This window comes from Delphinus delphis, chromosome 18, assembly GCF_949987515.2.
Source record: "Delphinus delphis chromosome 18, mDelDel1.2, whole genome shotgun sequence".
Lineage (NCBI taxonomy): Eukaryota > Metazoa > Chordata > Mammalia > Artiodactyla > Delphinidae > Delphinus > Delphinus delphis.
Window position 1 is genome coordinate 18,010,377 of NC_082700.1, and position 17,924 is coordinate 18,028,300.

The 17,924-nt window shown below is 34.9% G+C and overlaps 1 protein-coding gene across 3 annotated transcripts in view; it reads right to left on the bottom strand.

Annotated features, from left to right (window-relative positions):
• LOC132413902 (histone-lysine N-methyltransferase SETDB2) overlaps positions 1-17,872 on the bottom strand; it is an 80,924-nt gene extending 63,052 nt beyond the window's left edge. For all 3 annotated transcript variants that reach the window (XM_059996161.1, XM_059996162.1, XM_059996163.1), the window contains exons 1-5: positions 17,288-17,872; positions 11,329-11,694; positions 5,242-5,367; positions 4,155-4,220; positions 1,049-1,145 (exon numbers count right to left, since the gene is read on the bottom strand). In XM_059996161.1, the coding sequence (XP_059852144.1) occupies positions 1,049-1,145; positions 4,155-4,220; positions 5,242-5,367; positions 11,329-11,344 (305 nt within the window). In that variant the 5' untranslated portion in view covers positions 11,345-11,694; positions 17,288-17,872. The remainder of the gene's footprint in view (positions 1-1,048; positions 1,146-4,154; positions 4,221-5,241; positions 5,368-11,328; positions 11,695-17,287) is intronic.
• Between the last annotated feature and the right edge of the window lie 52 nt (positions 17,873-17,924).

Here is a 17,924-nt window from a genome sequence, read left to right on the forward strand (position 1 = left end):
AATTGTATATAAGCTATCATTAGTTCTTAAATAAAAACTAAAATTTGTACAGTAATTTACAGTTTACAATGTATTTTTATGTAATTTCCTCATGTGACACTTAATAAGTACAGCTCTGTTAGTCATTACTGGAACAATAGACAATTAGAACTACTTACGACTAAAATGTAAGAGTAAACATGCTGGTAAAATCTGTAATTTGGAATTTAGGGTTTCAAGAAAGTTAGCTAAGCTGGCTTACAAGTACTCTTCTGGTGACTAATTTAATAAAAATCAAGAGGTGTTAGGCTCAAGTTATCAGGCAATTAACAAAGGAAAAAATCTTTTTATATTTATAAAGAAAAGTTAGAAAAACATGGAAATGAAATACTGATATGAACCTCAGAAGTGATTCTTTTCCTAAAAATTAATTTAAAAAAAAAAGAAATGATTCTTTTCTTATCTAAGCTTCATTTCATAAAACAAATGAAAGAAAACCAACCTACTACAAATCTCAGGAGTTAAGTAACCTAATTTCAACCCAATTTTGTGGGGAGGAAGATCAACTTTCTTACATGTATGAAGATACTTTACTGGAAAAAAAACAAAAATAAAGAAAACCAATCCTATGCACAGTGCTGTACATCTAGTTACTGACCCTGCAAAAACACAAAAATGCTGTAAGTAAACAACGGATACGTAGGTAAAGCAGGGTTATCTGGTATTGTCTGCATCTTTCTGCCAGTCTCCGGGTAGGGGTAAACTGATGATAGTGACTACTTCTATCAGTCACTATAGGGGCTTCTCTGTTTTTATCTGGCTTGAGAACTGTTTTGTCATTAGACACCTTGAACTACAAGGCAGAACATGGCTTCACAGAATGCCAACTGATTTCCCAGCTCTTGACAAGTCTGATGTACATAAAATACACAACTTTTAAAACTTTTGATGGGAAAGCATCCTTTTTTATATATTTTATCTACTCTTACGTCAAATGATTAGCAACAGTAAATCCCTTTTTGGGAGCAAAAGCATTAATGACATAAATAAATTTAACTTATATACATACAGAGAGGTATAGTCTTCTGGAAAGGAGTCTTCATGTGATGTAGAGGGCAATGAACTTGATTTGTTTTCCTGTGCATTCTGGGTCACAGACGTATGATCTACATGAAAAAATTACAAACTTAACAAGAATGCCAAGTTAAAAATCACTCACTGTAAAATCTAAATAGTATCTTTATTGACTAGATATATATATAGCCCTTAAATCTGAAAACATATTACGATTTCAAGATTGAGCCAAAAAATTAGGTGTCAACATTTTCAAAAACATTAAGAAAATAAGATAGGATAAAATAAAAGACTTAGGATAGAAGAGATTTCTACTGCAGAAATTGTAGTTTGGCCGACCTTTATCTGAATTTTAATCAACCTTTGAAGTGAAACATCAAGTATCCCTATTTCTGCTTGTATTTTACAAAAAAACATAACTCTTAAAGGCTCTATTAAGGTCACAAAATTGAAAGTTTATGTATCTTTTGTTTTCTCATTATTCTATTACTATCTACTTTTGGGGGAGAGAGGGAGGTATTTGGGTATCTCTTTTTGTCTTTCCATTTGTATTTTCATATTTCTCTTAGTTTCTCCTATATCTTTCCACACTTAATTTCATCTCATTTGTTGTCTCTTCTTTTTCAAGTTCATCTATTCTTTCTAACATGACTTCACTATAGAAATAAGCTATGTATTTAATGAAAAAGTTATAGATTTCCTGCTCCTATTTTGAAAAAAATGGATACGTAGAATAGTCTATGTTTGGCTTTAAAAAATTGTTTTTAATTGTGCTTCTTCCTATGCAGTAGTGGACCTTAAGAAAAAAAGTGATTCTCATCCTGCCTTAGATTATTAACTTGCATTGGTCCTTTAGTGCACACCACTCTTATTAAAAAGAAAAAAAAAGTTTAAGTAAATAAAAGAATAGTTTAAGTTATAATCCAAGGTCATCCTTGGCTAATTAGCATAAAAAACCCTCTTTAGTTGTACAGGTGAAAAAAGAAGATTTAAAATCTGATAGTGGAAGAGAGCTGAGTAAATAATATAATAACTGATTAAAAATTAAATAAGTTTAACAAGTTAAGAATTTCCCAGCTAATTTCTTTGAATGAGCCATATAAAGCCATATTAACAAATAGGAACAAAACAAATAAATATAAGCATAGTTAGAAATAAGATTTACTAAAAAACATGGAGATTTTAAATTAACTATTAGATAAGGGGAGAAAGGAGAAATAATAATTTCTTTCAAGAAAACAGTATCCAAGTCTTTGTATGGGGATACAGCAGATATTTACAGAATTATACACAATCAAAGAAAATTAAAGGTAATTAGTGGTTTGGAGAATTCAGGCTGGATCTGGGATGGCTTGTTTTGACCTCAACACCAAGTCCTTTTGTTTCCCCCAGTCTCAGTATTCCTTTTAATATAAATACTAACATGAATCTTTATTACTAGAAAGTGTTTAATCCGTACATATGCTAGCAATGTCAATTACGTAACTCCCCAATTACTTTTAAAACATTGCTCTACCACTAGCAAACATACACTTTTATTTTGATAAATGTTACACTTCAGATGAACTATATATAAAAATATGAAACTATAGTACTCAGTATTTCTATTGATGAAATCTTTAAAAGAACCAAAACAGGGCTTTCCTAGTGGCGCAGTGGTTGAGGGTCCGCCTGCCGGTGCAGGGGACGCGTGCTCGTGCCCCGGCCCGGAGGATCCCACATGCCGCGGAGCGGCTGGGCCCGTGAGCCACGGCTGCTGAGCCTGTGCGTCCGGAGCCTGTGCTCCGCAACGGGAGAGGCCGCGGCGGTGAGAGGCCCGCGTACCGCAGGAGAAAAAAAAAAAAGAATCAAAACAAAACCCAACCTATATTCTTTTAGTGGCAAAGATTGTTTCAGAAAGGAAAAAAAAAAAAAGTTGCTTAGAATTAATTCCTCTTAGCACCTCCTGCATTTAAAAGCTTCTCTTGCAAAGCAAATGTAATCCCTTAAGGATGTGTTGATTCCAAGTGCTATTGAAGGATACTGAAAGACTGTTTTCGTAAAGAATCTACTCTTCTAAAACTGTACATTAGCTACTGAAATTGAAAATACTTTTGAATAACAAAAGCTTTCTTTAAAATAAACTTGGGACTTCCCTGGCGGTCCAGTGGTTAAGACTCCTCTTTTCCACTGCTGTGGCATGGGTTCAATCCCTGGTCAGGGAACGAAGATCCCGCATGCCTCGGCACAGCAATCAATAATCAATCAATCAATAAAACTAAACTGATGATGTTAAGCCATTTTTCAGAGATTTAAAACCTTATGGCTCCAAATTATGAGTTAAAATAATTATTTACCAATATTAATTAAAATTTAGTAAATGTACCTCCTCAACACTTTAGCAAATTAATGATAGTCTAAGATTTATAGGACAGTGATTCTGATAAAATAACTTGCTTTTTAATTAAAAAAAATTTTAATCGACATATAGTTGATCTATAATGTTGTGTTAGTTTCTGGTGTACAGCAAAATGATTCAGATATATATATATATATATATATAAATATATACACACACACATATTTTTTCATATTCTTCTCCATTATGGTTTATTATAGGATATTGAATATAGTTCCCTGTGCTATACAGGACTTGTTGTTTATCTAAAATAACTTTTCAATTTTTCTTTTTATAATCCTGGTACATTATCTTTGTTCAATTACTTCTAAAATAAATTTGTTAGACTGATGGTCTAATAATAATCTAGAAATGAAAAAAATTTCCATCAATTTATCTATACCAGAATGTGCCTTTTAGTATTGTTCTTTACACAAAGTATCAATAGGTTTATAGTGGTTTGGAGTCTTGGAATTCTATTTGCCCTTCTTATAGTAGAAGCGATTTTGAAAAAGAGATACAATTCTTCCCGGAGAGGTTTAGTAGAGTATGCATTTCCTATGGGGTGGACTTTTTGTTTACTAGGGAAACTGATTTCCATATATGGATCTTACAGTTTTATTTTTAAACTGTCTTCAGTTAACTTGACATAATTAAGGCTGGCTTGCTTCAAAGCAAGAAAACAGCAAAGAATATTCTAGATTGGGATTAGAAATGTACATACCCCTTATCAAAGTTGAATTATTATTTATAGTTGCTTCCTTCACTAGAATCATTGCTTGGATGTATTCTGTTAAGGAAAGGAAAAAAGAATGAAAACAATCAGCAGCAGTATCACCTTCACTCAAGATGTCAGCTACTGTACTAGGCAATTTACATATTTTATCTCATTCAATCTTCACAACTCCTCTAAGAGGTTCTTATGATTATCTACTAAATACATTAAAGACAAAGAAATTAAGGCCTAGTGGTTAAGCTGTTTATTCCAGGTCAATAAGCTAGGAAGTGGCAGAACTGGATTCAAACCTAGATATATCTGATTCATGAAGGAATGAGAAGGAATATTAAAATGAAAAATACTATTAATTTAGTGGACAAGCACATCATAGATTAATGTCATAAGAACATCCATAAAGTATTAAGAATATCCTGGGGAAAAATAAAGGATAGTCAGGGGAGATTTTGCTTGAAAATCATATGTTCTGATGGAATGAAGGAAATTTCCATATAAACGTCTATGTTCTACAACCACTTAGGTTGAAGACAAAGAAGCAGAAAAAATACTGGGATGACTGAACTGACTGCCTATGTAGAACGCAAGGTTTGCTTTCTGAAGACTACTAAGGCAAGTTCTGTTTAAAGCAGGCAAAATATATTTATATATTTACTTTTATATTAAAGAAAATAAGTTATCTCTGAATGATTGGGTAATACATAATTTCTGTTATATTCTTCTATATGTACCAAATGTTCTACAATGAGTTTTGCAATACACTCCCCAAAAAAAAGATAAAATGAGGGAGAAGACGGTAGCCTGAGATAAATAGAGATAAATTCAGCAGCTATTATTCAAAGTAACCAGCTTCATCCAGTTTTACAAAATGTCCACAGTATGGTAAAAACAAGTTTTTATAGAAGCAGGACACACACACACACACAAAAAGCAGGTAGAACTGATGTTAGGTTCTTAAAAAACAAAAGAAGTTATTTGACTTTTAAAACGAACAGCAATACTGGAAACAGAATTATATTATATTATCAGTGGGTAATATTCAGCATTAAATGTACTGAACGTTTTTATTGCTTCATACCTTTATTTGTGGCAGATCCATCTTTGATCTTTCGTTTCAGTGACTGCAGCACATTTTGCACTTGTTCAAATATGAAATCCACTTTCCCATCATCTTCTAGCTCCATCCAGAAAGTTTTTGCATCACCTAAAGAAAAAATAATAGCCTAAGAGCTCAGTAGACATAATTGTCCTAAGGCACATGTTATTAAAAATATACTTGGTTTCTAAATAAAAATCAAAATTTAACTGGCCTATTACTTTCCTTGAAGAAAAAGATTTTGGTCACTGTTTCTTTACAACGACCTACAAGCAAAAAATATGACCTGGGTATCTCACTTATTTCTGATAATTAAAAAAAAAATGTGTTGAAAACTTCAGTGACACTTTTTTTTTTTTAACTTTAAATGCCTAAACAATTTATTTTTCTTTCTGTGTAGTGACACTATTTCTTGACTGGAAAACAGCAGGAATGACTTCATTCTAGGGGTGGGAGTGGGTGTATTTATAGACACATTCATTTTAAAAGTTTCAAGGACATAACCTCCATTGAGTATGGAAGTGGAGGGTTCCAGAAGGAAACATCTCAACAATTGTTGAAATAACTAAATGTCTAACAATAATGCTTTAAAAACTATCTTTGATAGTAACTTTTTAATAATTATGTTGACTGAAAGAAAAACACACAAACAAGTTGCACATTATGTTTTATTTGGCAAACTACTGAGGACCACAGCCTGGGAAACAGCCTCTCAGACAGCTCTGAGGAACTTCTCTGAAGAGGTAAGGGAGGAGCCAGGATATACAGAAGTTTTTTGCTGGGGGGAGTGGGGGCTGGGGGGTGGTGGTAATAAAACATGTAGTCAAACATCAAAAGATTACTGCTAATCACAAAAGACAGACATCTCAGTTTAATGATTTTAGTGCTTTTCTGTGTCTGGGGAGATGCAAGAGTTTGGGCTCATTGAAGTTATTCCTCAGACATGCATCTTAACTATCTAGGACTAGTATCCGGTTTTTCTACACTCTGAATTCCCCTCAGGGCGTGCTGCTGGGGGCAGATGCAGTGGATGATGGCTTGATGGCAGGCAATATTCACTGTTTACTGAAATGGCAGGTAACATTTTTTGTTCACACTTACAGGAGGCAAAATATGTTTAAAGCTTTTATAGATAAAGTTATATAGGTAAGCCAACATTTCAGATGCCCAGCAAGCTAACACCTTAAAAATTTTCTAGCGAAATCATCCTTTCAAAGCTGAAAACAGAAATACGAGAAATGCAATTAAAATAAATTGGCGAAAGTCAAATCTTACACCATGTTTAAAAGTAACAGGGGCTTCCCTGGTGGCGCATTGGTTGAGAGTCCGCCTTCCGATGTAGGGGACACGGGTTCGTGCCCCAGTCCGGGAAGATCCCACATGCCGCGGAGCGGCTGGGCCTATGAGCCATGGCCGCTGAGCCTGTGCATCCGGAGCCTGTGCTCCACAACGGGAGAGGGGCCACAACAGTGAGAGGCCCTCATACCGCAAAAATAAATAAACAAATAAAAATAAAAGTAACAAAAAATACCTAAAATGTTAAACACAAATTATTTATAAAATATATAAAATTAATGTATAAAATGTTTAAAATGAATAGGGCCTTAAGCAAAGGAGAAACATAACAGTAACTGCACTGTAGAAAGGTCACTTGAGAAGCCATTGGGAGGATTAATGAGCAGACAGTGTAGTAAGTTTACAAAAAATATATTTTCCTTAATATTAAAAATTAAACCCAGAACCTCCAAGTTGGTAATGGAGTGAGATTCTTCAAAAGAGGCTTAGGACTCAGAGTCCCAACTCTCCCTGGCAGTCATCTAACCAAAGGGGGACCTCTGGCTAATTAGGGCTGCTGCTACCATAGAAGCCTCAGAAGGGGTGCTGTTTCCCTGTTAACTCTCTGGCCTGATGTGTACTACACAAGACTAAGCCTACTTTTCCTTTTTCCCCATAGCACAGTTCAGACAAAGGTTTCAACATTTGAAAAAAATGCAATGTGAAAGGACAAAAGGAATGAGAAATTATGTTTTAGAGACAGATAGGGGCTGACATAGCCTTGAGTGCCATGCTAAGCAACTTTATTTTTATATGGAAGTCTATAGGGAGCCACTCAAGAGGTTTAAGCATCTTATTATGTTACTAATTTTGCTTCTAAAAAATCACTAAAGTGGCAGTGGGAAGAGGGACGAGACAAGAATGATTTCTGTATTTCTGACTCAGGCAACCATATGTATAATAATGGTATCCACTGCGATAGGGAATAAAGGTAGAGAGACAAGTGAGAAATTCAAGTAGGGTGAGTAAACTGGATGCACAGGCTCCAGGGTAAGATCTGATCCAGATATACAAATTTTGGAGTCAATAGCACACAAATTCTTGCTAAAGCCACAAAATAGATGTGATTAGAGAGAATCTGTAGAATGAGAAGAGGGTCTTCTGTAGAACATCAACATGGAGTGCTTACTAAATACATCGATAATGACCTAGGTATGTGTACATGTATATATCTATATTTCTCCATCCATCACTTGAAGAGCTTCAGGACATTGGTACAGAGAATCTCTGGACACCTTTGAGCCTGTTATCAGCAAACTGTAGTCTATGAACTCCTGGGAGTTCCCAAATCCTTTCAGACAATACGCTAGGTCAAACTATTTTAATAGTAATATCAAGACATTATTTGCCCTTTTCTTCCCTATATTGACATTAACTGATGGTTCAAAAGCACTGGTGAGTAAAAATGTTGGAGCCTTAGTGTGAATCAAGGCAGTTGCACCGAACTACTAGTAAGTCATTATTATTATTTACCACCAATTTCACTTAAGAAGGTCTTTGATAAAGCAACATAAATAATTACCAAAAAAAATAATAATTACCACAGTACAATGGCTGTTTCAAGGAAAAGCGCTAGGGAGATTGTTTGAGTTGTAAGCTAAACTAGTTGGGTTTTTTTTTTTTCATAGAAAACCATTTTTCCTTAAAAGAACCACTAATAAAAATTGTTTTTTTCCAACTTGGGTGTTTGGTACACATTTTCTCAAACATGAATAAAGGGAGCCTATCACTTGAAGGACAAAAGTAACAGCATTTGTTGCGAATGAAAAATTCAAGCTATCAAGTTGAAACTGAAAATTTAGAAAACTTGCATCTGCCATGGTAAGCTTGAGAGCTTCTCAATAACTAATCACTTTTTGATGAGATTGGTAGCAATATTAACAAATGTAATTTTTAAATACTGTATGATTAAATGTGTCAACATTTGGAAAAATCTGCATAATTCATTGAACCAATGTTTTCCAAGTGGCCAATGCATGATGTTATAAAATCATACATGTGTAAAAGGCCCATCAAAGTGCAAGACAAACCAATGGATTTTTAATGTAACAGTGTAAAAAAAAGCTCACTGATAAGAATTCAGATTCCACACTATAACTAACCTTGAAGGAATGACTACTTGTTGAGTTTTGTAGTTGTATCAAAGAAAAATATCCATAATTATCTGAGAGGCTATTAAAATATTCTTCCTTTTTCCAACTTCTTGTCTGTGTGAAGCTTCATTTTCTTTATACATTTACACCAAAGCAACATATCACAACAGACTGAATGCAGAAGGAGACCTGAGAATCTCTCTTCTATTAAGCCAACTATTAAAGAGATTTGTAAAAATATAAAACAATGGTTTTCTCACTAATTATTTTCATTTCAGAAAATAGTTATGTCTCACAAAAATGTAATTTGTTAACATGTTGGGTTTATTATTTAAAAAAAAATAAGCCAATTACCATTTTTGAAGCTTCTCAGTTTTCTAATATAGTAAATATGAATAGATATTATCCACATAAACAAAAGCTGTTAGGGGTTTTAAACACTTTTAAGAGTATAAAGTAGTCCTGAGACCAAAAGAAAGTTTGAAACCGCTGGCCTAGATAACTGTCCAGTGAAATTAGTACTACAATCTGTAAACAATCCGCATATTACAAGTATGTTAAAGGGTGGTGAAACTATTCTGTATGATACTGTAGTGGTGTATACATGACATTATGCATTCGTCAAAACCTATAGAACTTGAAAGCACAAAGAGTGAAGCTTAATGTATGCAAATTTTAAAATATCATTTAAGAGATCAGGGATCCCAGGAAGGAATGTATACACAACCTCTCTGAAGGGCTGAGTGGAAAAGGTGCTGACCTAAATAACTTTGGAAATAAATGGACTCTGTAAAACTATAGGCAAAAGGAAGTTGCACAAGCACTGAGGTGTCACACCTGGGAATAAGTTTACAGTACTTCTGATACTGCTATACACATATACTAGAATCGAGCAACTAAATAAATGGATAACAGATAATGGGAATTTATAGATAAGCAAGGAGAGTAAGCTAGAATAATCCATGTGGTAATGGATTAGAGCCAGAAACATCAGTATAAACTCATGTTTAGCTCAATACAGATACAGATGGTTACATATAGAAATATTTATAGATATGTGTATATACAATTATATTTATATATACTTTGCTCTGTCAGCTGAGAGGGCCAGAAGCAAGACAACCCAATAACAAATGAATACACCTACTGCCCAGATCTTAGTTTGTAATACCATTCTCCAATAAAAGGAACCAGGAAGGCTCATTCAAGAAATGGCTCATTCTAGGACTATGCCAATATACAAGATGAGCGTGGAGCATCATATAGTACCAGAAAATAAGGAAGTGCTAAAAACCAAAAACACAAAACAAAAACCACCTACATTGATGGGGGTATGTCAAAGAGACAGGAAGCTGACCGAAAGGGCTCCAAATGCCTAATCCTGGGACAATTTGAAGAACAAAATGAAACAGTACTGGCTTATAACCCAAAGTACACAGTAAGTATCCATGAATCCATACTGATGTAAATAAATGATTGAATAAAACATATACTGGGGAAAGGAAACAAATCTCCCTTGCAGAAGAATTCTGAAAAATTAATGTAAATATTCTGTTCTCAAAGAGGAGGAGCATAAATTCATGTTCCTTAAGTATGGGCTACACACAGTGAATTCCTGTCAAAGAGTATAGTAGAGAAAGGGAGAAAAAAAGAGAGTAGTAATTTACAGTGGAGAAGCCACTTAACACTATGTCAGCCAGGTGATCTAGCTCAACAACAGCAGGTGAGAAATCATGTTGGTAACATGCGCCCTTGATATCATTTCATAAAACTGACACTTTACCTCTATGGTCTTCCTCCCCAGAATCCACTACCCCAGTCTAATCGCGAGAAAAACAAAAATCAGTCAAAAAAGTCCAATGAAGGGGCATCTTACAAACACTTGGATACAAAATCTTACAAAAACAAGGGAAGTCTGAGAAACTGTCATATGCAAAAGGACCCTAAGGAGACATAAGTAAATGTAATGTATCCTGGATGGGATCCTGGAATAGAAAAAGACATAAAGTAAGGAAATAAGAATAAACTATGGACTTCAGTTAATTATAATGGGTCAATAATGGTTCATTAATTGTAACAAATGTACCAGCCAAATGTAAGATTTTAATCACAGGCAGAACTGGGTGCAGAGAATATGAGAACTCTCTGTACTATCAATTTTTCTGTAAATCTGTAAGTTTTCTAAAAAGAAGAAAGTGTATTTTTTTTTTTTTTCGGTACACGGGCCTCTCACTGTTGTGGCCTCTCCCGTTGCGGAGCACAGGCTCCGGATGCACAGGCTCAGCGGCCATGGCTCATGGGCCCAGCGGCTCCGTGGCATGTGGGATCCTTCCGGACCGGGGCATGAACCCGTGTCCCCTGCATCGGCAGGCGGACTCTCAACCATTGCGCCACCAGGGAAGCCCAAAGTATATTTTTTAAAAGTACATTAAGGTACTGACTTAGTATTACAGATACACAACTAATTATAAAGACAATCAAAATTGTTGCTACATGAGAGTAAGTCCTATAAATCCTATTAATTCTTTCTAATTCAGAAAAGTTACTTGCACAGAAAAACCCTGAAAATTCCACAATTCAGCTTCATTAAGTAGTCTATATACTTTTAAACATAAAGTTTAACAATGGTTTTTCAACCTACCATTTTTTTCTCCCATCTTTTGGTGTTGTTTACAAACATAAAATTCTTCGAAATTAACTTTATCAAAGAACTGAATCACTTTGATTGTAGAATATAACTGGAATCCAACTGTGGTCTCTATGAAATTTGCAGTACTCCGAGAAAATACATCATTATACCACTCTAAACCAAATATTCTTTGATACTTGAATTTTCAAGTAGAAATTGTGGTTGAAGAAACTTTCAGAAATGATCACTAGTCCAACTTAATGACAAGTCCATGCATCTTCATCAAGTGAATACATATAGTCGTATCAGATCATTGACAATATTATTTTAAAAATAAAAACCAACTCCATCTTTCGGTCCATGAATGCATGAAACATTCTGTAAGGAAAACAATAAGGAATGGTACATATTGGTAAATAATAAAATATATAAGAAAAAAGAGATTGTTATAACAATAGCGCTATCTTTTAAAACAGCATGAACTATTATGAAAAAAGAATACATATTAACTGGAAAAACATGTAAAATATCAATATTAGGAAAATTACGGAAAAATTAAGAATCATCTACTTAATATGTTAATTAACAGAAAAATTAAGAACTATCTACTTAATATATGTTAATTAATATAAATTAACTCCATTTTATAAAACTTTAAAAAACTTTTTAAATGGGGATAATAATGCTAACTACCTCAAAAGATTGTTGTGAGGTTAAGACTTAATCACCTAGAATACCTGGCACATTACAAAGGACTCAATAAATGCTAGCAATTATTATTCTTTCACTATATATACTTTTAAAACAAAATTTGAATTTTAGTATGTATAATTTTTTATAATCTTTCGTTGATAATATATCCTGTACTTTCTCTCGTCATTAATGTTTTCCTGTAATATGACTTTTAAGTGGCTGTATAATGTACTTTGGTCAATAATCCATATATTAAATTACACTAAAGAACAACTATTATGTTCTTTAGTGTAATATGAACAATTATAAACAATAATTATGCAATTATTAAAATTTAATAAGTTAATAATTGGTACTATAAACCTGTATAGTGTACATTTAGATTATTTCTATTTTTCCAGTATAATAAATAAGGCTGGAATATATCTTATGCATATCTGATTATTTCCTGAAGATATACACCTAGAGGTAGAACTAAAAGGTCAAAAAGAGATCAGCAATTTTAGTCTCAAGGTGTTAGTCAACATATACATTCTTCTCCCACTGCCACACCAAATCTGCAGAAATGGTAATTTTTTTTGTAATTAAAAATATAAAGTCATGTTGAAAACAAAAAGGGAATTCTCTATAGATTGAGTCTGTGCGACCTCTCTGGGGAAAGGAAACAGATGGGAAGTTGCAGAGATAATGCCAACCACAAACATCACCATGGCAAAAGGAAGAGTAAATCCTCTCAGAGGAGATGAATACACAACCAAGAACCATCAAACATATGAAGAAAGCTACACCATGAAAAAGACTTAACAAGCCTATCAAACTGATGAACTTATATTAAGGAGGAGAATTAATAGAGCATCCTGAAAATAATTTTAAAGCAAATACTGTATTTAATATCAAAGAGCTAAAGAAGGAAACCTCATCTATGAAAAAACATACAATTTTTTAAAATAACCAATTGGCTATCTTGGATATAAAAACAGTTATTGAATAAACTCAACAGATAGATATAATAGCATAGACTCAGATGAAGAGCCAGTTAGTAAACTGAGAGACTGAGTTGAGTAATTCACTCAGAACACAGAGCAAAGAAAAAAAAGGAGGGATAACTAGAATGAAGAGGCAATAATGACCAAAAAATTCTCAGAACTGGAAAACACATTAGCCTACTAATGTGGCTAGTGTGGGTAAGGGTCCATTGAGTATCAAGCAAGATAAACTTTTTAATACATACCACTAGACAAACCATGGATAAACTTCAGAATATCAAGAAGACAAAGTCTCAGAAACTTTCAGAAAATCTAGATTATCTAAAAGGAATGTTTATTAGACTGGTACTCAGACTTCTCATCAGAAATGCCAGATGCAAAGTGTTAAGGGAAAATAAGTCTGAATCCAGAATACTATTTCAGCCAAGGTATCTTTCAACGTGGGGGTTGGGGGGAAGGCTTTTACAGACACTCAAAGACTTTGAAAGAAATAAAGAAGTACTTCATGAATAAAAACTAACGTAGAAGGAAGTACTGAGGTAAAAGAAGCAAAAGTGAGCAAATAAATGAGTAAAACACATTAATGCTAGATAATTACAGATTAAAAATGGGTTTTAATGACGAAACCAAATTGCTGGAAGATATAACCATAAGAAATTTACATTCTTTTCTGAAGGAGGGATGGAAGAGGATTCTTGCAATATCTGAGAAAATAAAGTAGAAGCATACTAAGTTCTTCGTAGGGAGGATATCAATACAAACGAAATGCAGACTTTGTTAGGAAAATATAAATTTAATAATTGTGTTAAAAATGTAAAAGTAGGGACTTCCCTGGTGGTCCAGTGGTAAAGAATCCGCCTTACAATACAGGGGACGTGGGTTCGATCCCTGGTCATAAAACTAAGATCCCACATGCTGCAGGGCAATTAAGCCCTCTCCCCGCAGCTACTCAGCTCAACTAGAGCCCGCGCACCCTCGAGCGTGCAAGCCACAGCTAAAGAAGCCCGCGCAAGACAACGAAGGGCCCGTGCGCCGCAACTAAGACCGACGCAGCCCAAAATAAATAAAATTTAAAAATAATAAATAAATCTTTGAAAAAAATGTAAAAGTAATCTATGAAAAAGAAAACAGAACAAAGAAAACCTCAATTAAAACCTTGGGGCAAACCTCAATTAAAATGAGAAATGGAAAAATATAAGATATAAAGGATACAATGGGAAGCAAGGTAAATAAGAGGACAAGAAAAAGGCCAATTATGTTAATAATCACAAAAAAGGTTAATGTGTTCAGTCTTACTTATTAAAGGACAGACTCTCAGATTAAATTGCAAGCAAAACCTAGCTATATTTTAAAATAAGGGACCCACTTAAATCTCACAAAATGTCATCAAAAGGTTGAAATGAAGGGATGTGAAAAAGAGACATACCAGCAAATACAAGAAGAAACATTCATATCAAACAAAATAGAAGTTAATATGAAAACCAATAAAAGAGACAAATATTTTACACTGACAGAACAATTCACCATGAATATCTAATTGAACTTATTGACTACCAACTAGGCTCAAGAAAAAAAGAAAAAAAAAATTAGAGGGATAAGTACGAAAAGGAAATTAAAACAATTAAAGATCTTACCAGAGCTGCATGCCACACATCCCCATCTCTCACTCCCAGTATACCAGGTCCAAAAAGTTTTATAGAAGAATTCTACAAAACTTTCAAGGAATGGATAATTTCCATAGTATACAAACTGTTCAAGAGCAGAAAAAATATGGGCGGCTACTCAACATTTTTTTGAGGTTACTGTAACCTTGACGCATAAGAAAAGAAACTCAAGGCCAAACGCACTTCTTGGTATAGAAGCAAATATAGTAAGTAAAAACATGCAGCAGTAGAGTAAAAGTATGTTACCAAAGTATGGTTTATACCAGGAATACCCAAAAAGTTTAGCATTGTAAAGTTACTCAATGTAAATTTCTACATTAACAGATAAATAGAGGAGAACTATCATCTTAAATACAGAAAGACACACAAAAGAATTTCAATAAAAGTCAACAACTATTCTGGGGTGGGCCGGGGGCCGTGGGGGGGGGGCGGTGGGGAAGACAAGGACTCTTGCAAACTAGGAATAAAAGAGAATTTCTTTAACCCGATAAAGACTACCTACCAAAACAAAGAAGTAAATATCATATTCAATGAGGAAACATCAGAAGCATTTTCGTTACAGTCAGGCACCAGATGGGGACACTTGCCACCAATGGAAGTTTGGTACTGGAAGTCTTAGAGAAATACAGTAAAATAAAAAGAGACCTAAAGATTGTAAAGAAGAGAAAAATCTATCTGTAGAATAAATAATTGAAAACTAACAAACTTAAAATTTTAACTTAAAGTTAAAAGCCAACCAAAGAGTTGGGAGAAAATGTCTGTAACATTTTTTAACAATGGTAACAAAAAGTGGACAGAGCCACAGACTCTAAAGAAATTTTTAAAAACTATACAGGATACACAGTAACCAGGACGCAAAAAGAACTCCTCAAATCATTAGGAAAAAGATAATTCAATAGAAAAATGGGCAATTTAAAAAAAGAAATTATAGAAACATATATATTACAGGTCAATAAACATATGAATAGATACTGCAGTTTTACTGGTAATCAGAGAATGAAAAAAATTTTTAAATGAGTATAATTTTCATCCATCAGATGGACAAAAAGTACAAAGATAGTATCTCATGTTGATCTAGATTGTAGGGAAATTGAACTGTCATACTTTGTAGGATGTGTAAATTAGTAGAAGTATTTTGGAGGCAAATTTGGCAATGCCTATTAAAAATGTTCATAACTTAAAACCAAGCAATTCCACTTTTAGGTATATATTCTTGAGAAACAGCACATGTGCACAGCAAAACAAATAAAAGGATATCCCTGCAGCACTGTTTGAAAGGTGAAAAACTGAACCACCTAATGTCCATCAAGAGGAGAATGGTAAATAAAATGCGCTACATAGTACATATCAAACAAAATATAATTTAACATGAAAATGAGACAAAGATAAATATTTTACATTAACAGAACAATTCAGTCATACATTGGAACACTATCGAGCAGGTGAAAGAAATGAGCTGTAAATAACATAACAAGCTATAAAATAACACGTTTACACTGCAAAAACACTGTCAAGTGAATAAAATTACAAAATTATATAGTATGATACTTCGATTTTTAAGAATTACAAATGCATATATGCACCTACAGAGAATATGTAAGTGTAAAAAAGGACTTGAAGGCTCTGCATCAAAGTCTTGAGTGTGGAATGGGAGAAGGGGGTAGGTAATGGATTGTGGATTGTGCTCTGTATCTGTAAGGTTCTAATTTCATAAAAGGAGAATGTAAAAATGCACTAATTTAAAAATTAAGTATATAACTTTCAAAAAGGGACTGTCCATTTTAAAGCCTTCTGGAGCATATTGCCAAACTGCCTTCCAGAAATGTTCTACCAATTTATACTTCCACCTGTAGCATATAAGCACACTAATAGCTTCGTTTTAAAGAAAGCTCTCACCAGTGTTGTTCATACCTTCTGAAAATTTAAAAGTAACTGAACTTACAAAATTAAAACATGTTTACTGAAGAAAATTTGCAAAATATAGTAAAGCACAAAGAAAATTTAAATCACTCATAATCTCATCATCCAGAGACAACCAGTGTTATTTGAGAGTGTAACAGGATTTTAAAATTTGCTCATATTTTTCCCGTTCTTTTTCATTTTGGCAGAAAAATAGTCTGTTTCGCTTCATTTTATGGTTCCTTTTCGTTTTTACAAATAGGCTCTTAGGAAACTGTGACCATTTTCTGTTATGTTTTAATTGTGATGACAGTAATGAACATTTATTGCATATAAAACATGTGACAGGCAGGCTTCTAAATACTTCACGTGTTCGTATTAATGTGCCTAACAATCATGTGGGATAAATTAGCATGCCCGTTTTTCTCACAAGGAAGCTAAAGCCGCCACACTGTAAGTGGCAGAGAGCAACTAAGGAACCAAGCAGTCTGATTTTTGAGCCCGTTTTTTGATTATTTCAATCTACCGCCTCATTAATACATGCAGAGCTCACTGCAGGTTTCCACGTGCCGAAGAGCACAATTACGTACTGTTCCTTATTTAACTACCTGTTGGGGATAATTTCTTATTGGATTGTGGTTAACGAGAGTCAGGAGCTCTTAGGATCTGACCTCAAGTCCGTGATCTTGGGTAGATGATTTTACTTATTTAGGGTTTGTGTGGTCTTACCTGTGAAATGGGTCAGTGGTTAAACCATCAAATTCTGCTTCTGGATTTTGGACTGCAGTCCACTCCCCGCAGCCCTTTTTACAGCCTCAGGTTCCCCAGCTGCTTAGGAATCACCTCACATGAAGATGTGCACCGGGTGACAAGAGACTGGAATGCGGGCTGAGAACTCAGAGCGCCCGCAGTCCCTTCTCCAGCCCGGGACTGCACGTGGGTGAAAGAAGGGAGGTGACAAGGGCTGGGATCCACGCGGCCGAGAGCTCCGCCGCGTTCCCGGGTGCTGGGCCGAAAGAGCCGTCGGGAGGGCCAACCACGACCGTGCCTCGGTTACACCGGCTCGACTGCGGTTTCCACGCCTCCCGCTCCGTTGGCGAGGCTGGGTTCCCCCGCGGGTCGGACTCTTCTCCCACTGCACGCCACCGAGACCCCACGGACCCAGGTACCCTCTGGCCGGGAAGTACTTCACCATTTACTAGACCTCACCTCAACAAAAACAGTCCCGCCCCGCTTCAGCAGGGACGGAGGACCGCCCAAACCCTAACGGCCAGGCCTAACGCGAACCCAAAATGCGAGGAGTCGGACACTGAAGGTTCCCACCACCTGGCCCGGAGCCCATTGGCTGCACACCCACTGGGTCCAC